General features: G+C 43.6%; 1 protein-coding gene across 1 annotated transcript in view; it reads left to right on the top strand.

The window, feature by feature from the left end:
* Positions 1 to 20,731, top strand: part of WDFY4 (WDFY family member 4) — a 151,811-nt gene that overhangs the window by 35,488 nt on the left and 95,592 nt on the right. Inside the window, exons 13-21 of the mRNA XM_058186274.1 lie at positions 394 to 487; positions 2,596 to 2,810; positions 3,329 to 3,495; positions 3,820 to 4,012; positions 8,013 to 8,089; positions 8,643 to 8,861; positions 9,930 to 10,102; positions 11,604 to 11,835; positions 12,642 to 12,793. Of these exons, the coding sequence (XP_058042257.1) occupies positions 394 to 487; positions 2,596 to 2,810; positions 3,329 to 3,495; positions 3,820 to 4,012; positions 8,013 to 8,089; positions 8,643 to 8,861; positions 9,930 to 10,102; positions 11,604 to 11,835; positions 12,642 to 12,793 (1,522 nt within the window). The remainder of the gene's footprint in view (positions 1 to 393; positions 488 to 2,595; positions 2,811 to 3,328; positions 3,496 to 3,819; positions 4,013 to 8,012; positions 8,090 to 8,642; positions 8,862 to 9,929; positions 10,103 to 11,603; positions 11,836 to 12,641; positions 12,794 to 20,731) is intronic.

Here is a 20,731-nt window from a genome sequence, read left to right as displayed (position 1 = left end):
ATATGACTTCTGTAACAGAATCATCAGTGCTTGGAATACTTTACCTGACTCTGTGGTCTCTTCTCATAATCCTAAAAGCTTTAACCAAAAACTTTCTACTATTGACCTCACCCCATTCCTAAGAGGACCATAAGGGGCGTGCATAAGCGCACAAACGTGCCTACCGTTCCTGTCCTATTGTTTTTCTTTTCTTCTTCCTCTCTATATATATGCTTATACCTCCTTATATTTACTCATATAAGTGTTTATATACTATATAATCTTTTGTATGATACCTACATATATTGTTGTGACAAAATAAATAAATAAATAAATAAATAAATAAATAAATAAATAAATAAATAAATAAGTGTACAGAAATGCCATAGGTGTCCTCTTGTCTTTTCTCTGAAGGCCACGAAGTGAGGACTCAGTGATTGTGTGTCCTGGAGCCCTTTGTGTCATGGTGACACTGATTGGCAAACTCTACAATGAAGCTTACCCTGAGGTAAGTCGACAGGTGACTGATGCCCCCGAGGGAAACTCAACTTCACAGGGGGCAGACTCATTATTCCTTTCAAAATAAATAGTATTATGCAAATGAGAAAAGTAAGGAAAGAAAATGAAAGCAAAAAAGAAAGGAAAACTATTCTACATCCTATTTACAGTGCCCTCTTTCATCTGTATTCATAATCACTTGATAGTTAAAGAAAGAAAGAAAAAGAAAGAAAGCCACACAACTGCAAAAAAAAATAATGAGTCAAATATTAGCATCCTCATCTGCAATCTAAGTATATATACCAAGTATAACTTGTAAAGCACTCCCAAGTATGGAATCTGCTGGTGAGAGGAGAATTGCCTCATAAGAGCAGGCGTGGGGTGGATGGACTGACTGACATGTTTGCCCTCAGACTTCATCCTGACGCAAAGTTGCGGGCTTATTTGCTGATTTGTAATTGCATCTCCTGTGCTCCTGTCAGACTCTGGGAGGGATGTGTAGGGGAATCAATCCATAACAGCTGGGGAAACAGACTACTTTCCTGTCACCATTAATTTTTTTCACAAAAACCCTTTTTTCCTGGAATGAGCATCTCTGAAAACGGCACATTTTATTCAAAACAAGGCAATCTCATTATTGGCAGGACTGCTGTCATAATGCGAACAATCAATTCCTTGTACTCCATTATGGCTCTATTGAATTTGTGAGGGCAATGCTGATTTACTGAGCCAAGATTTTCATGGTGTCATTCTTCCCCTTAACCTTGCTTTTTTGCTGAAGCAAAATTATTATTATTAGGAAAAGCAATATTTAAGGTACAAAAAGCATTATGGTCAACTTAGAAAATCTAGATGACACTTTCTCAATTGCTGGTGAATTAGAGGCCCCAATTCATGAAAATCATTTGCAACCCTGACTGAAGGGAACTGGAAATGGCTCAGAATCCGTGGTGAGTTTCTACCAGTTCGCACTAGTTTGGGCAAACCAGTAGCGGTAATTGGCTGGCCACATCCCTGAACCAGTCGTCCAGTCGCTCACCCGCCCCACCCGCCCCGCCCACCCATCTCACCCAGTCACTTCTCACCTTCCAGGCAGCTTGCCTACCTAAGCTGCCTTCCCACGTGGTGCCTGCCTGCCCTGCGCCCCAACAGAGCTGCCTCCTCCTGCCTACAGGTAAGTCGTGCTAGCCCCCCTCCTGGAGCTTTCTGTGCCCCCCCCCCGGCACCATCCCCACCGGGCTTGTGTGGCTGGCTAAGCTGCCACGGCCTGGCGCAGCTCCATTCCAAATTTCAGTTTTTATCCTGCCGTTTTTTCATATACAACTTGGGGGTGAAGATACCTAATACTCCTTCCTCCTCCTGTTTTTCCCTACAACAACTCTGTGTGGTGGGCTGACAAAAAGTGACTGGCCCATTTGCCTGACTGATTTTTCATGCCTAAAGTGGAGGAGAACTCACAGTCTCCCAGCCAGTAACTTAATTGTTAATTAATTAATTAATCTTAATTTTCAACCTATCTAGCATCATTTTGGAGACAGCATACTACAATGAAAATAAATGTCTCTGAACATGATCTGCTGTTACGTTTGGCTTATCTGATCACATTTGTTATCTTAGCCTTTTTCTGATAGCCATTTCATTTAAAATTTCAATTTATTTCCTGTCTGTTGTATTTTACAAACATTTATATCATATACAAAAGTGAATTCAGATGCCCTATTTCTAATTTCTGATTATGAACATGTGTACTAATATCAACCAAAAATTAAATATTCAGCAGCCCAGCTTGCAACTCTAAAATTCTCCAGTAAAATTAGTGTGCAACAGAGATAACACATGAAGAGGCAACTAATTTCAGTAATATCTAATATGGAGCAATGAATGAGTATTTGGCAATTTTATATTATTTGTAAACTTATTTATTAACTGGGTGTTGTATCAGGTCAACCCTGGGTTCCTACATCATTTCTTAAATTTTTGTTTAGAAAGCCGGACTCTGATTTCTGCAATGATCCAGGACTCCTCTCTGTCCATTATGGCTGCCGGTTACTGGTTGCTCTCGTGTTGCCAGCAGTCCACTGACACCTGTCCTTCTTGCCCTGCCTTGGCTTGTTTCAGTTATCCCTGGAAATCCAATTCGCTGTGGCTGACCATATTCAATCCTTGATGGGCTTGGAGAAGAACCGCCAAGTGGCTTGTGCAGCTGGCCTGCTGGGCAGCCTCATCAGCTCCTGCCCAGAAGTTCTGCACAATGCAAGCAGCCCCCTCCACCCGCCTCTGATCCGGCTGTTCGAGAAGCTCGGCTCCCAGTCCATTCAGCCCGAGGTCTTAAGGTGACGTGTCCGTGTGTCACAGCCAGTACCTGTTGGGGAGTCTGGGGGTTCAGGACTTAGTGACTTAGGTTTCCAAATGTCTCTCCAGCAACTGTGACTGGCATTTTCAGACCTGACCTATTCATTTATATATTTGTAGCCTGTCTTTATTATTTTTACAAGTAACTCAAGGTAGCCAACATATCCAACACATCTCATACAGTAGTTGCTGTTTCTTATTTTCTTTTTCTTCACTGTGAAGTACAGTATTGGTAACATGCCGCAGAGATGCAGCCGGTAAGACTCTGAAACTCCGCTAAAACTTGTGGCAGCATCTTTCAAGACTCCTGTCCTCAAGAACCACTGGCCAATGCCTCTGGCAGCCTCGGGTTTGGGGAACATGCAATGAAGACTTTGAGGCAATTCCAGAACCTTCATCCCCCGTTTTTTGCCCCCTCCCTCCGCCATGCACTTCCTGCATAGATGCCTCATCCAGGCGTTCCTTTTCAGACATTTGTCCTTTGCTTGATCTCTTTCAGACAATTCCTGTGCCTACGGATGATGCCCCTTCCCATAGCTCCCCCACCCCATGTAAGCCGCCCCCTGGCATCCCTAAGTGACAGAGAGGAATTGGACCAAGTCAAGAGGAGGACAGCCCAGAAGATGGTGGATCTGCAACCCAAATCCTGTGAGAAAGAGCTAAAAGGTCTGTTTAGTCTACAAAAAGATGATCAAGGAGGCACGTGGGAGTAGTTATCAAATATATGAAGAATTATCAGAGGGAAGAGGGGATGGACTTATTCTCTATTATCTGAGAGGAAATAGTCAATACAGGCAGACCTCGCTTAACATACATCCGTTCAGCACCAATTTGAAATTATGAGGGTGCTGAAGGAAGCATTCAACTCACAACTGTGGAATGCCTTGTTGGCCTTTTTCTTGTTACTTCTCTTCTTTATACCATGTCTCTCAAAATTCCAAGTTCGGAACCTGCCATACCGTCACTGACTTGGTATGTTTTTTGTATTAGGTTCTGAAATAGCTGCATGGAATGACAGCCCAAAGCAAACTCTGTTGGGTTCTGACCTACCTGAGTGTTCTGCAATGGTTCTCCAAACGGCCATGAGTCTCATTTCCTTGACAACCCCACGCAGCCTGCATCTGCACAGCGCCTGCCTGGCCCCTTCCTTTGTGGAGTTTGACATGTCCCTTGAAGGATACGGGTAATATATGATTGTCTTCTGCTTCCCCTTGCAACATTCCTCATTTCAGCCTACAGGTCCTTTGCCTTTGGTTTCATGGAGTCTAGTTCAATTTGTGGTTAGTTGAAAAATGGATCGCTCGATCAATCAATCAATCAATCAATCATGTTATTTAGATGCCTAATGCTTTGTTATCTGAAGGAATATCACCCATTTGTGGGGCAAATTAGATAACAGATGTAGTTCACAGCAACTTTATGGACAGAGTTTTCTCATTTCCCCTTTTCGTTATTGCTCATAGTTTTGTAATGTGTAATGAGAAATATGCCAAGAAATACCCCTGTTGTTAAGTCATTGAGAGGATCCTTACATATCTAGTGCTGTTTACATAGATGAACATTCATTCATGTCCCTCTTAAGGTGTTTTGAGCCAACTCTGTTTAGTGTGGGCCAGAGATGCACAATTGTTTTGAACTGATCATTGTATTTTTGAGTGTGGTTTGAGAAGGCCCCCTCCCCAAAAAGGCACAATTAAGATGAAGGATTGAGTAGGGATAGGATAAAATGTAATTGGACTTATTTAAATTTTGGAACACTTAAATTAAATACAGTTAATATTATTTCCCCCCCCCCCACATATTTAAGGGGAGAACTACATATTTTGCTGGCACCATTTGGAGCACGTGTGGGGCCCATTAAGGTGGGGGGCAAGTTATATTTAACCTCAGGGATGAAATGGTACCAAATGGATGTCAAATTATGTAGCCCTTTGAATTTTATTTAAAGGATGGGAACAATATTTTTTGTAGTTCTTAGGGTTACAGTACTGAATAACTATTACTAAACAGCAAAGAAGTCAGTCTGTTTGTATCACTTCCTCGTGTGTTCTGATGCGATTATGCAACTTTTAATGCACATTTTGTTATAAAGGGGAACAGGGATCATGGAATTGCAGAATTCAGAGAAGTACAAAATAAATCTTGTATCAATCTTTGAATGGTCAGACTAGATAAACAAAATATTTAAGGTTTGTTACCTAATATGTTAGGCAACATATTGGTTAGTGCAGTTGCTATTTATCTGGGCTGAATTCAGCTATTTCTCGGTGGCTGAAGAATGGGTGCGCTCCCATTTAGAGGCTTTGTCTTCTGCATGAGTGGAGGAGAAATGTGTCAGTGGAGTTGGTGGAGCTCCCCAATCTAGAAGACCTTTTCTTGTGCCAAAGTGTGTGTGTGTGTGTGTCCCCAGCCTGGCTATGTCCAAAACATACTATGGGCAGTGGTGGGTTCAAATAATTTAACAACCTATTCTCTGCCCTAATGACCAGTTAGGTAGGTGTGGCTGGGTGATCATGTGAATGGGTGGTCATGTGACTGGGTGGGTGTGGCCAACTCAACATCACTCACGTCGAGGGGCGCTTCATTTCACCCAGCCTCTCGTGACCATGGGGATGCTGCAATGGTCATAAGTGTGAAAAACAATCATAAGTCACTTTTTTCAGTGCCATTGTAACTTTGAATGGTCACTAAATGAACTGTTGTAAGTCAAGGGTTACCTGTACAAAAATACAAAAAGCTTCTTTGCTTGCAAAAAGCTGCCCTAAATACCAATCATTAGATTAGAAATAGTTGTAAACCAGAGTTACAAATTAGGCAGGGTGCCAGAGCACCTTGAGGAATTAAAATAGTTAAAATGCAATGATAACTATCAGCAGCCAACTCTTGTTCATAAAGTGAAACCCTTTAGCAGAGAGGTCATTTAAGCTCTCCAGAAAGTGGGCGGGCATACAAAATGTCGAGCTAAAGAGACAAATTAACAAATTATATAGGGGACCCAGGTTCAAGCCTCCCAAGCTTGTCAGGATCACAATCAAATTAGTACATCCCACAGATATCTAAATAAACTTCAAGCTTGGTGCCATGTTACTAAGCCTTATTATCATGAGAAAAAACTAAAACGAATTGGAGGATCCACACCCTTACCTCGTTTTTTTTAAAAAAATCTTACTATCAGTGAGCAATCATGTGCCTTGGCCACTCCAAAGCAATGTAAAAGCACCAAACCAAGAAAATCCAGTTGCCTCTTGAAAAAAGCACCTTTGGGACAGCCATGACCTGGATGACTGAAGAATCCCCATAGACAAGAGAGATTGTGCTGAGTGAACTGACAAAGCACCTTTTCACATCCAGGAGAAACAATCCTTAGATCCATTTGCACCACTTAAAGATACCAGGTCTTACTCACGCTACAAGATATCCTAAGGAAATCATCCAAATTTAAGGAAAGATCACATTACTGCCCCCAGAAAGGCAGTAAAAAAACCAGTGCCAAGCTTGCATCCTGCCTCTTGGAAGTACACCCCAAAAGGACAGTGCCAGGAACCACTAAAGCAGTGAAGGAAGACCCCCTCCCCAGATAGAAAAAGAAACCATGAGGCAGGAAAAAATTCAAACACAATACAAATAATTAAATCACAACAGTTTAAATCCTTTTAAAACTAAAACACAGGCCTTGTCTGATTCATTGCCAGAGCTCACACCCCAGGCAAGCTCAAGTGTAAACACTTGAGATAAGCCTAACTACAAAGAATGCAGTTAGCACTAGAATAATAGCAAAAGACAAATACAGTAGCTGTTGCTTGTTAAACCAATTACCAGAACAAATAGACACAGGAACTAGCCAGATTTCTCAACCCTGCTTCTTTTCAGGAACAGAGATTAACCTTTTTCCTTCCAAACAAAGTTGAATCGGGAAAATTATCCCATCAATAAACACAGGATTAAATGTCACCAAGCACAGAATTAAACTTTACCAAAAACCAATTTTAGGCCAAAACTCAGAAAGGGTATATAAACTCATGTTTGAATGTCAATCTTTCTAGCTAGCCAAGAAGCCTTGCTGAATGTCACTCATCTTGGTTCCTTGTCATTAAAAGCTTCTTTCTGGCAGCTCTGCTTCATTATTCAATTGTTTCTTCAAAGTGCTGATTGTTGCATACCAGCTGGAAGAATGCCAACAGGGGAGCATTTTCTCCCAATAGCAGTGTAAAAAGCTTAAAACAACCCTTCCCCTTTAAGAAAGTCAAGCCCTTAATAAAGCAAAGCAAAGTACCAACAAAGAAAAAAAAACCGGGAAAAGTTCAGGTGACAGTATGTCTGGATGTACTGCCAAGAACCTTTAGCTGTTAAAATGTAATAAGGGTTAACCAGAGAGGCAGTTTCCATAAGCGGGGCAATAAAGATTAGGCTAGAAACAATACCAGAATGTTTCCTTCCTGCCTCCTTACAGGATTAGCCCTGTAAAGTGGAAAAAACCAAGAGATTTCTTCCAACAACCGGTTCTCTGAACTGCTCAGAAAGTTGATGAACAGTTCTCCTGAATTGCTGCAAACCAGTTGAATCCCACCACTGACTGTGGGGCTGCCATAACCCACACTCCCCTCCCAGGTGCAGGTGCTGGGGTATGCTGTTTACCTTCTGCACAGCACTTTTGGCAAGTGCTATGGATGTGTACTTGCCTTCTCCTGACTGCCGTTCTTGCCAAATCTGGTCCAGAGCCAGCTCCAAGCTCAGTAGCTTTGGCCAGCACTTCAAGGGTTGCCTACACGATGGAAGGGACCCTCTTCTGGACCATGGGGGCTCTTCTTTCTTGGGGATATCTTTGTGGGAAAAGGCTGAGAGGGCTTCGAAGCTGCAAAGCAACACAGGGTCTTTGCTTTGGGTAAAAACTGGGGGGGGGGCAGAATTGTCTACTTTGAGAAGTAAATTAGGGTATTTCATTTAAAGTTTCACATAGCACCATTATCTGTGAAACTGTAAAATGAGGAACTGCTGCTCTTCAAAAGGTGTATCTTACATTTCTATTGAGTAATCATAGGGATTACAAAACAGAAGGGGATGATTCAGGAGTAATTGGGGAAGAGAAATTTTGCTTGTAAATTTGTAATCATTTATCTGTATTTATTTCTATTCCTTTAAAAAGAAATGCACCTATTACTGTTTTTATTTTCTTGCATTTGCAGCTGTTTGTTTATCCCAAGTATGGCCACCATTCTAGGCCAAAGCACTGAACGCTCTGTCTTGGGAGGAACCGGAAAAGGTAGATTTTTAAAATACCATCTTCAAAATGTTGGCAATAATGCCATGGAGAGCAGTGCGTACCTAGCTTAGACATTGGAAGGCTTGAGGCCTATGTTATAAACAGATTGTGTATGTATAGATGAATATATATGCATATGTGTATCTATGTATGTATATATACGCATATATGAGTGTTTATAAAGTCTATGTCTCTCTGGGTGTGGGTATATATAGAAGTTGTTCAGTGATTCCTCTTGAGATCATCCCGGAGATGAAAAGATGGGATCAGCAATAACCTTTGAAGATAATTCCCTCTTGTTCAAGAAAGGCTACACCCAAAAGCTTCCCTAATTCATCGGAGAGGGTATTTTTTATTCAAGACTTTGAAATGTTTAATTTTCGTTGAGTAAACTGTATGTCTCCATCATACACTCTGCTCTTCCTGTGCCAAAGTGGAATTTGTACTCTTTCTAAGGGGCTTTGTGTCACTGCATCTTGTTCCATCTGACTTGGACAGCATCTCTCCGTTGCTCTTGGCAGTCTCTGGTTTATCCCTTTCTCTGCCCCCTTAGGCATCAGGCGGTTCCCCCCACCAGATGGCCTCACTTTTTCCTCCTGGTTTCTGATCAATAAGTTGAGTTCAGCTCGTGATTACCACCCGCTACGTTTCCTTACCTTGATGCGTCACATGGCGAGAACCGAAGAAGTCTTTGCTTGCTTTGCAGTGCGGTTTTCTCCCGTGGAAGGTTGTCTAACCATCTCGACTGAGGAAGTGGCATTTGAAGCTTTAGGTAAGGGTCTCGGGGCCAGAGGGTCTATGAATGGCCTCAGGGAAAGCAGGTTGACCAAGGCCTGACATGTAGAAAATTTAAAATCCTCAAACCCCGAGTTTCTTGGAAGATTAAAACCAACCTCTGAATTTGTGCCCAGAAAACAGTTCTTCAACACGGGCATAAATGCACTAGGCACATGCTTTTCAAACTCTGTGTTAGATCTCCTTGCTGTTCTCTAATCAAGTTATGGCCAAGCAAATATTTGAAGCTTCAGTGACCACTGTGGTTAGAGAGCTTCTTTCCGAGTGCATTTCTGGAGCGTGTAATGCCCATCCTTCATTTCATGAAGGGACTGAATGAACTGTTACTGGTCATTGCTCAGATTGCAGTAATGTTCTTCCTTGCTCTCTCTTTCTCAGGGCTGCATTGAGCCCTTTTGCAAGGTCCAGTTGTGGAAGCAGCACTTACAACTGTCTCTAAACCGTCAGAGCATACAATAGGCTGGCTTCAAGTCTGTCAGGTCCTTTGGAATGAGTCCGGTTGCAAGCCTGACACCTGCCTCCAATCCTTTTAAAGCAGCAGCATCTGAGCAGCTGTGTAAAGGGTTCCACATAGGCGCTGCTTTCATGCCTCTCCGTGAAAGACCTTTTAGGACTGGAATCCAAAGTGCTGCAGAGTCCTAGTATAAAACACGTTTATTCAAATCCCTAATTATCTTGGAACTGAAAAACCAAAAAGATCCTCTGCCCTCATCGTGTACCAATTTCCTCTAAATCCAAACTTGTATCTATACAGAAGAAGTCTTGTCAGTGGCTGCTCTTACTTGGCAAGACATTGCCTGTGATGTGGCTGTGTGTGTGTGTGTTGCGTGTGTGTGTGTGTGTGTGTGTGCATGCGTACACGTGCTTTGGGACTGTCCTTGGTTGATGTCCAAAAAGTAGCCTTCCAATGTTCAAAAGGACTTTTTTTCCCTAGAGACTTTGTCACCATCTTTCCCCAAACATTTTCCCCTGATCTTGCACTGAAACATTTCCCTTCGGTTTCACTATAATGTGGCAAATTATTCCCTTCTTTGTGACAACACAGACACGATGGTACCTGAAGATGAGACCTCTCTTCTGAGCCAAGTTCAGTTCAGATGCGCTCCACTGTTCGTGACCGGACAATGGCATCACCTTGCTGTGACGGTGGCAAAAGAAACGAAGCAGATCTGCACTGTTTCGGCCTATCTGAATGGCAGCCTGGTGGGCTCTGCGAAGGTGGGACGTCTGCAGAATGCAGGTCTTTCTTCCTTTGGACTCAGCATGTAGGATTCTTTTGTCTGAAGCTCTGCTTCAAGACAAAGACCAGGGCTGAAAAAAGAAGGGTTAGCTTGTCATGCCACAATATTTCTTTTTGGATTGTCTTGTATGGAGGAGAGGGCAATTCAAGAAAATTATGATACGCTGCAATATTCCAGTAAAAAAACTATCTAAAATATATAAAACTAGATGCTTGAGGAGAAGGTTCAACATGTATGCATACATTTCAGTACACAGCTAGTTCAATCAGAATAGAGCTGGAAGGGACCTTAGAGGTCTTCTAGTTCAACGGCCTACTCAAGCAGGAAACCCTATACCATTTCAGACAAGTGGCTGTTCAGTCTCTTGTTAACATCCTCCAATGATGAAGCCCATACTACTACTTCCTTTTTTCCTTAAGTTTTTTATTTTATATAACATGTACATATCAATGTGTGAACAGTGACACCTGGGAGCCATACATTTCAGTATAGATAAAATAATATTATTAATTAAAGTTATCACATTCATCCAGCTTATATATTTCTAGTAGTAATACATATTTATATCAATTTTTTTTAATTTGAATTTATATCCTGCCCTTCTCCGAAGACTCAGGGCGGCTTACATTGTGTAAGGCAATAGTCTTATCCATTTGTATATTATATACAAAGTCAACTTATAATATTTCATTATTTCATATTGTTTAAACATACATAATACTACTGCCATTCAGTTTCTAAATCTCCCTCTTATCATTGCACTTATCTTATTTTATAAAAATGTGTCTGCTAATATTTCCCATTTCTCTTATTTCTTTCTTTATTCTAACATTTATTCAGATCACCACCATTATATTAAAAGATGTTCCCTTTGTATTACAATACTATCCTGCATTATTTCAATATTTAATATTTAAATATACAATTCTAATACCTATCACATAAATAAATAATATTGTGATTGGCATTAGAACAGTATATTGAAACATGGAATAATGAAACAATGAAGCATAGATTTTTAATATAAATTGATTCAAAGAGGGAAATATGGGAAATATGAATAAGAACTAAGTATTAAAAAGGGAAAATTAGAGATTGAATAATGGTATTATTGAGTATGTTTAAATAATATTATGATTTGTAGTGGATTAATAAAGTGAAATAATGAGTAATAAAATGATGAAAGAACATATTTTAATATAAACAGGTGTATTAATAGTGGAATCATGTAGATTGGATGAATGTAAAAAATCTGAATAGAATTAATTTGTATGTTTAAGCCCATACTACTTCTGAAGGCAAGCTGTTCCACTGGTTGATTGTTCTCACTGTCAGGAAGTTTCTCTTCAGTTCTAGGTTGGGTCTCTCCTTGATTAGTTTCCATCCTTTGCTTCTTGTCCTGCCTTCTGTGTCCAGGCTCATTTTCTAGAGAGAAAGCACCACAAGGATTTCAGCCATTCTTTTTTCTTCTACTACAGATGCAGTACATCCGGCCACTGCCAGGGACTTTCACTTCTATGGACCCTGTTTCTTTTATTGATGTCTTTGGCTTTGTGGCTACACCACTGATGTGGAAAAAGATGTCTTCCTTGTCTTGGCGCCAAGGCCCTATGTTCTTATTTGAAGAAGTTCTCTCCGTGAAAATTCTGCAGCTTATGGAAAAACTTGGTCCTAGATACTACAGCAATTTCCAGGCTGTGGAGTTTAGAGGTAAAACTTGTAACTGCAGGGACTTTGCAAAAAAGCCCTTGTGTGATTGAGAATTCACTAGATCGGTTATGTGATTGTTCCTATAGTCAATTTGTCTTTCAACCTGTGTTGGATCCAGTCATGGAAAGGTAGAGAAAGCAGATCCAGCTGTGGAATTATTTTGAGATGATCAGTAGTGGGTTCCACTTACCTTCGCTACCAGTTTGGAATTGGGAGCGTGCGCATGCACATGTGCACGTTTGCTTTGCTTGCATGGGGTGCTTCTGCGCATGCTCAGAGCATCCATGATGACCTTTGGGAGGCTCCGCCCACCCACCACTGCCACTACTGGTTCGCCCAAACCAGGGCAAACCGGTAGAAACCCACCACTGGACATGATGTACAGAAGGACAGTAACTCTCACAACCAACAATGCAGACTTTAGCACCATGAAATTCTCGAGGCATCAAGAAAACAAGACTGTGAGATAGAAATGTTCAATGAAATAAAAATAGATTATAGTAGAAGAAAAAATTAAGTTTAATTAATTCTGGGCAATAGGCCAGTCATTGATCTGCCAACTACAATTCTTTCCCCACCAAAGGACTTGCAACCATTAATATGGGATGGCTGAAATCAGTCCAAATAAATGTGGACACCCATTTTTGAGGAATTTTGGCTCAGAGCATCTCCTGACTTGTTAAATGTGGGGGGAGGTCAAGTAAATCAAGGAGTTTGTTGATTTTTGGAACTGGGGATTGATTAGTAGAGAATTTCTGGCTTTCTTTGATCCCTTGCATTGTCTCTTTGTGTGCTTCTTCCTTCAGGAGAAGGCTCCTATGGCCATATGCAGATGGCTCCTTTGGTGACACCAGAGAAGATTTCCTTTGGAATCAACACCAGATGCTCATCTTATACAACGGTTAAAGATATAAAAGACAGCTATGGTGAAGTGGATGGGCGTCTGGTTGCTAAAGAGGTGGGTCGTTTGCATCATTTGGTACACAGAAAAATTAGAGATGTCCCGTTCCTCAGAGAGAAGGTGTTGATACTAATTAGATATGGATGTTTGACCATACTTCATTGAGTATGAGAGACACATTTTATCCAAGCACCAGACTTAAGAAGATTCTGAATGTTGAGGGACTACAAACCAGGAACGTGGAGGTAAACTTGTTCCCATGTTCTCTCTATACCGTATTCTAAAATGTAAGCTACCGCTTTTTTAACAGTTTTGTAGTCCCAGCTTTCTACTCCAGGAGGCAGATGACAGGGAGGGAAAAAGTAAAGACTGACAGTTTATTATTGCACGGACTTCTAGACCACTTCAATCCTGTGACTCTAAGCAAGGAAGGGTCGATATTATCTTCCTACCAACAAAAAATCAACACAGTTCTAGGTTGCATAAACAGAGGGATAGAATCAAGATAATGTGAAGTGTTAATACTACTTTATAATCATTGGTAAGGCCACACTTGGAATACTGCATTTTGGTTGCTATGATGTAAAAAAGATGTGGAGACTCTAGAAAGAGTGCAGAGAAGAGCAACAAAGATGATTAGGGGACTGGAGGCTAAAACATATGAAGAATGGTTGCAGGAACTGGGTATGTCTAGTTTAATAAAAAGAAGGACTAGGGAAGATATGATAGCAATGTTCCAATATCTCAGGGGCTGCCACAAAGAAGAGGGAGTCAAGCAGAGGTGGTATTCAGCAGGTTCTGACCAGTTCTGGAGAACCAGTAGCAGAAATTTTGAGTAGTTCGGAGAACCGGTAAATACCACCTCTGACTGGCCCAGCCCCATCTATTTTTTTTTATTTTTATTTATTTATTTTGTCAGTATATATAAGCATAAGCATGAAGTAACTATATACTATATAAGCATATATATGAGTATAAGTATGTAATAACTATATAAATTGGATATAATGAAAGGAAACAGTAGGACAGGAACGGTAGGCATGTTTGTGCTCTTATGCACGCCCCTTAAAGACTTCTTAGGAATGGGATGAGGTCAACAGTAGACAGTTTTTGGTTAAAGCTTTGGGGATTTTGAGTAGATTCCACAGAGTCTGGTAATTTAAATCTGTCCTGGCATGCCTCCAGCCCCCAGCCCTGGCACCATGCCCGGACAAACCAAACAAACAAACCTCCCTCCGATAGCATGTGCGCCTGAAGCCAGCCACGAGCTGGGATTACCAACAGCTGGAGACGAAACGATGCAATGGATAGATCCACGCTTCCGGAGAATGGAGAGGTAACGTCAGCAAAAGGAAGGGAGGGGCAGGCCTGGATAAGTGCTGAGTCATGGAGCCACACCCCATGGCCTATATAAAGGATCTGCTTTCTGGCATTCTCTGAGTCAGGCAAAGTCTAATCTGGATTGCTGAAGTCACACCTTGGATTCCTGCCTGCCCTGAGGACTCTGATAGGACTTTGGCAGAGCTGCAGAGGCACGCTTGATACGGACTTCCCCGAATCGGCCGTCATAGGAGGAGTGGGATTGTATTGTTGTGATTGAAGCTGAAGTAATCCTCAACAGGAAGGACATTGCAATAGATGATCCTTGTTAACACCTTTAAGAACTTCTCGGTTCCAGCTGGTGGTTTATCTAACTGTCGTCAGCCTGATAAACTAGGATTCCACCACTCCACAGGACTCCTTTGATGTATTTGCCGTACCAACTTCTTGCACTGCGAGATGCCCCCCTCTCGCGGGTGTGGCCCTCCGCTCTATCGAAGGCCTACCTTGATGACGGATTTTGGAATCCCGAGAGGTGGCATGCTTCTAAGAGGGGTTTAAGGGGTTTTTTAAACAGATATTTTCAGAAATTTTTAACTAAATCATCAAATGGGTTTTTAAAGGGTGGGTTGGGTGGGGGCGGTGACACCCACAGTGGGTTAGGCTGGTCCCTTCCAAGGTTCCTGATTTGGAGGTTCTTGATACGGAGGTAGCTGAAGAGGTTAAAACTCGACCATCTATGGGTGTTTCCATCGGCACGGTAAGAGGGAGGGGCAGGTATGGCGGAAGTGGGGGCTCATATCATGTTCGGGGAGCACGCTCTCGCTGCTTACGAGCGGTTGTGTGCTCCGGGCCCCCAGGTTTTCCTCGTTTCCCGAGTGGCTATTCCTCCAGGAACCTGGACCTTCGGCTGATGCTGTGCAATGCCAAGTCCGTCGTGAATAAGGCCCCCCTCATAGCCGATCTTATTCAAGAGGGGGGCGCAGACCTGATGGGCATTTCGGAGACCTGGTTGGGCATGGGGGTGGGTGGGTTCCCTTACTGAAATGTGCCCACCGGGTTTCCGGGCATTTCATCAGCCGAGGGCCCAGGGTAGGGGTGGCGGGTAGCAGTTGTTATACATGAGGGTCTGGAACCGAGGGAGGTCACTGTCCCGCAGATAGCCGGTTGTGAAACCCTCCTGGTAAAGTGGGGCCATGGGGTACAGGTAGGCATGCTTCTAAGAGGGGTTTAAGGGGTTTTTTAAACAGATATTTTCAGAAATTTTTAACTAAATCATCAAATGGGTTTTTAAAGGGTGGGTTGGGTGGGGGTGACACCCACAGTGGGTTAGGCTGGTCCCTTCCAAGGTTCCTGATTTGGAGGTTCTTGATACGGAGGTAGCTGAAGGGGTTAAACTCGACCATCTATGGGTGTTTCCATCGCACGGTAAGAGGGAGGGGCAGGTATGGCGGAAGTGGGGCTCATATCATGTTCGGGAGCACGCTCTCGCTGCTTCTGACGGTTGTGTGCTCCGGGCCCCCAGGTTTTCCTCGTTTCCCGAGTGGCTATTCCTCCAGGAACCTGGACCTTCGGCTGATGCTGTGCAATGCCAAGTCCGTCGTGAATAAGGCCCCCCTCATAGCCGATCTTATTCAAGAGGGGGGCGCAGACCTGATGGGCATTTCGGAGACCTGGTTGGGCATGGGGGTGGGTGGGTTCCCTTACTGAAATGTGCCCACCGGGTTTCCGGGCATTTCATCAGCCGAGGGCCCAGGGTAGGGGTGGGGGGGTAGCGGTTGTTATACATGAGGGTCTGGAACCGAGGGAGGTCACTGTCCCGCAGATAGCCGGTTGTGAAACCCTCCTGGTAAAGTGGGGCCATGGGGTACAGGTAGGCATGCTGGTTACGTACCTGGCTCCTTGCTACGTGGCAGCAGCCCTGCCCGAGTTGTTGGAGATGATAGCCGGGATGGTGGTTGAGACCCGCAGACTTATGGTTATGGGGGATTTCAACCTGCCGTCGGTGGGCGAATCATCTACGGCAGCTCAGGAGTTCATGGCTTCCATGGCGGCTTTGGACCTGACCCAGGTAGTTAATGGTCCCACCCCCACTGGGGGTAACACTCTGGACCTGATTTTTATCTCGGGACAGTGGCTTAATGATCTGGATTTAGGGGAATTACTTGTTAAACCGTTGTCATGGTCAGATCATTTACTCCTTCAGCTAGACTTTCGAACCGCTACACCCCACCGCAGGGAGACGGAGCCGATGCGATGGTTCCGTCCCAGGCGCCTGATGGACCTGGAGAGGTTTCTGATGGAGCTTGGGCCGTTTCCTGGGGAATTAGTCCACGACTTGGCCGAAAAACTGGTGGCCGCCTGGGAGGAGGCGGCCGCTGGGGCTTTGGACCGCGTCGTGCCTTTGCGGCCTCTGACCCAGCGCCGAACTCGACCAGCTCCTTGGTATAACGAGGAGCTGAGAGAGATGAAGCGCTGGAAAAGACGCCTAGAGAGTGTCTGGAGGTCCAGCCGCACCGAATCCGACCGAACACTAGTTAGGTCACATATTCAGACCTATCTAGTGGCGATAAGAACGGCGAAACATAATTATTTCTCCACGCTTATCGCATCAGCAGATAATTGCCCAGCCACTCTGTTTAGGGTGACCCACTCCCCGCTCGCGCAGGAGGCTCGGGAGGACCCCTTGCAGGGTCGTGCTGAGGATTTTGTACAGTATCTGTCTGATAAAATCGCTCGGATCCGGAGCGATCTGGATGCTGATTGGATAGATCCGGGCGAGATGACGGGGCCGAGTCTTGTGGACATTACCTGGGCTGAGTTTGATCCTGTGACTCCCGACGACATGGACAGGTTGTTGGGTAGGCTGAATCCCACCACATGTTTATTGGACCCGTGTCCCTCCTGGTTGGTACTGGCCACACGGGAGATGACACGAGGCTGGCTCCTGGGAGTTACCAACGCTTCCTTGTTGGAGGGCATTTTTCCCACCGCCTTGAAAGAGGTGGTGGTGAGGCCCCTCCTCAAGAAGCCTTCCCTGGACCCAGCTGTATTGGCGAACTATCGTCCAGTCTCCAACCTTCACTTTTTGGCGAAGGTTGTTGAGAGTGTGGTGGCATATCAGCTTCCCCAATACCTGGAGGAATCTGTCTCTCTAGACCCATTCCAGTCTGGCTTCAGGCCTGGGTACAGCACTGAAACGGCTTTGGTCGCGTTGGTGGATGACCTCTGGAGGGCTCGGGACAGGCGATGTTCCTCTGTCCTGGTCCTTTTAGATCTCTCGGCGGCTTTTAATACCATCGACCATGGTATCCTGCTGCGACGGTTGGAGGGATTGGGGGAGGGAGGCACCGTTTATCGGTGGTTCTCCTCCTATCTGTCTGACCGTTCGCAGACAGTGTTGGCAGGGGGGCAGAGATCGACTTCTAGGTACCTCACTTGTGGGGTGCCTCAGGGGTCGGTTCTCTCGCCTCTCCTGTTCAACATCTACATGAAGCCGCTGGGTGAGGTTATCCATGGTTTTGGGGTGGACTATCATCTGTACGCTGATGATACTCAGCTGTACATTTCCACTCCAAACCACCCCAACGAAGCTGTCGAGGTGATGGCCCGGTGTCTTGAGGCCATGCGGGTCTGGATGGGGAGGAACAGGGTCCAGCTCAACCCGACCAAGACAGAGTGGCTGTGGGTTCTGGCGTCCCGGTACAGCCAGCTTTCGCCATCACTGACTGTTGGGGGTGAAGTACTGGCCCCCAGGGGAAGGGTGCGCAACTTGGGCGTTCTCCTGGACGATCGGCTGTCTTTAGAAGAACATCTGACGGCCGTCGCCAGGGGAGCATTTTATCAGGTTTGCCTGATTCGCCAGTTGCGCCCCTTCCTTGGGACTCCTTACGCATGGTCCCTCATGCCCTCGTTACCTCTCGCCTGGACTATTGCAATGCTCTCTACATGGGGCTCCCCTTGAAGAGCACCGGGAGGCTCCAGCTAGTCCAGAAGGCGGCTGTGTGGGTAATAGTGGGAGCATCACGTTGCTCCCATATAACACCTATCCTGCGTGGCCTGCACTGGCTGCCAGTAGCCTTCCGGGTGCAATTCAAGGTGTTAGTGCTCACCTTCAAAACGCTCCATGGCTTAGGACCGGGGTATCTACGAGACCGCCTTCTGCCACCGATAGCCTCCCAACGACCTGTGCACTCTCACAGAGTGGGCCTGCTCAGGGTGCCGTCGACCAAACAATGTCGGTTGGCGGCCCCCAGAGGGAGAGTCTTCTCTGTGGCAGCACCGACTCTTTGGAACGAGTTACCTCTGGGGTTACGCCAACTCCCCGAGCTCCGAACCTTCAAGCGGGAATTAAAAACTTTATTATTTAATCGTGTATTTAAATGTATTTTAATTATAGCTTTTAAATTTTAAAGGGTTTTATGTCAGCTTTGACCATTTTAGCAATCTGGCCAATTAATATATTTGTTTTAAATGTTTTTTAAATCTGTTATTTATATTACGTGTATTTTTGTATTTTTAATATGGCTGTAAACCGCCCTGAGTCCTTTGGGAGAAGGGCGGTATAGAAATTGGATTAATAAATAAAATAAATAAATCCTATGAGTTAAACATAGGTCCTGTTGAAGGCGGCGGAGTTCTAAGTTTTCTAAACCCAAGATTTCAAGTCTGGTGGCATAACTATATAACCTTTCTGTATGATAGTTACATATATTGTTGTGACAAAATAAATAAATAAATAAATAAATAAAGGTATTTTTTTATATTCAGAGGAGTGGAGAACTCTTCTTGTAAAATATTTCTGGACACATTCAATTGTATTGATGTCTGAAATGCGTTATGGATGCCAGACAGGCAAGCTGTATTCAAGAATTGGTCTAGCAAATGTTTTATAAGCTCTCGTTAATAGTGTAGTGTAGTGTTTCTGGAGAAGAAGCTATGTAAGATTAGGTTAACAACTCTTAATGCCTTTTTTGCGATGTAGTTGCAGTGGGCTTTGGCACTTAGGTCATTGGATATGAAGACTCCAAGGTCTTTGACTGGGTGGGGGTCATCTGTAAGGTAATGTCCGTTGAGTTTGTATTTAGTGTTTGGATTCTTTTTTCCAATGTGTAAGACAGAGCATTTGCTGGTTGAGATTTGGATTTGCCAGGTTTTAGACCATGCTGACACAAAGTCAAGGTCTTTTTGAAGAGTAGCTGTATTGTTGGTAGTGCTAAATAGTTTGACATTGTCAGCGAAGAGAACACAATTACTTTTAATATGGTCACAGAGATCATTAATGTATAATATGAAGAGTGTTGGTCCAAGAACACCGCCTTGGGGAACGCTGCTGTTGACAGGAACAGGATTTGATAGGGCACTGCCTATTTTGACCACTTGTCTGTTTGACAGGAACACTGTTATCCAATTGTGGAGGGGTCCGGAGATGCCGTAGGATTTTAGTTTTAGGAGAAGTTTGTCGTGTACCACTGAGTCAAAAGCTTTACAGAAATCTATGTATATTACATCTATTGTTTTGCCTTGATCAAGATTTATTATTCTCTGCCTCCCGAGTCTCAGCTGATTGGGAGGGAATGGGGATTTGCAGTAACCTTCCCCTGGAGTGGGGAAGGAATGGAGATTTTATAGTATCCTTCCCCTGCCATGCCCATGCCACGCCACCAAGCCTTGCCCACAGAATCGGTAGTAAAAATTTTTGCATCCCTCCACTGGAGTCAAACTATTCTCCAAAGCACCTGAGGGTAGGACAAGAAGCAATGGGTGGAAACTAATCAAGGAGAGAAGCAACCTGGAAGTAAGGAGAAATTTCCTGACAGTTAGAACAATTAATCAGTGGTGAATGCCTCAACACTGGAAGTTTTTAAGAAGATGTTGGATAACCATTTGTCTGAAGTGGTGTAGGGTTTCCTGCCTAAGCAGGGGGTTGGACTGGAAACCTCCAAGGTCCCTTCCAAATCTGTTATTCTATTCTATTCTAATACAGAAGTTATTTGCCATTCACTTCTCTTACCCTGGTTTTTAACTTTCAGGTTTAGCTTATGTTCCCACTGGTTTGTCCTCAACTTATTTTGATTGACATTCACACCAAGCCAGCCAAGTCTTGTCACTTGCTGAGATAAGATAGATAAGAAGAGGGGGGCGGGGGGGGTTGATAAAAAACCTTTGGGAAAGAGCGTTTCCCTAGAGGTGACATATTTAGATTAAATAATAATAATAATAATAATAATAATAATAATAATAATAATAATAATAATAATAATAATAATGATGATGATGATGATGATGATGATGATGATGATGTTGTTTTAATTTGTATACCGCCCTTCTCCCGAAGGATTCAGGGCGGTGAACAGGCAGATAAAATACAAACAGAAACATACACCATAATTAAAACGACCCTTAAAAAACTGATTCAAATTCGCCAGGAATTTAAAATAACATTACACCCCATAAAAATTACAGAAATTTAAAACCCACAATTAAAATTTAGAATTTAAAATCAGGCCAGTCCAGCCATACGAAATAAATAGGTTTTAAGGTTTTAAATGGTGCTTTATTAGTACAGCACAAGGCTAATCTAATCCTTGGTCTTTTTGGAGCTATCCCAGTGAAGATTTTTTTCCAGTTGGAGATATTGGTGCTCAGTGTCATAAAATTGACATTTTCTGTGAG

Source organism: Ahaetulla prasina, chromosome 5 (genome assembly GCF_028640845.1).
Source record: "Ahaetulla prasina isolate Xishuangbanna chromosome 5, ASM2864084v1, whole genome shotgun sequence".
Lineage (NCBI taxonomy): Eukaryota > Metazoa > Chordata > Lepidosauria > Squamata > Colubridae > Ahaetulla > Ahaetulla prasina.
This window is presented reverse-complemented; position numbering and strand designations above follow the sequence as displayed.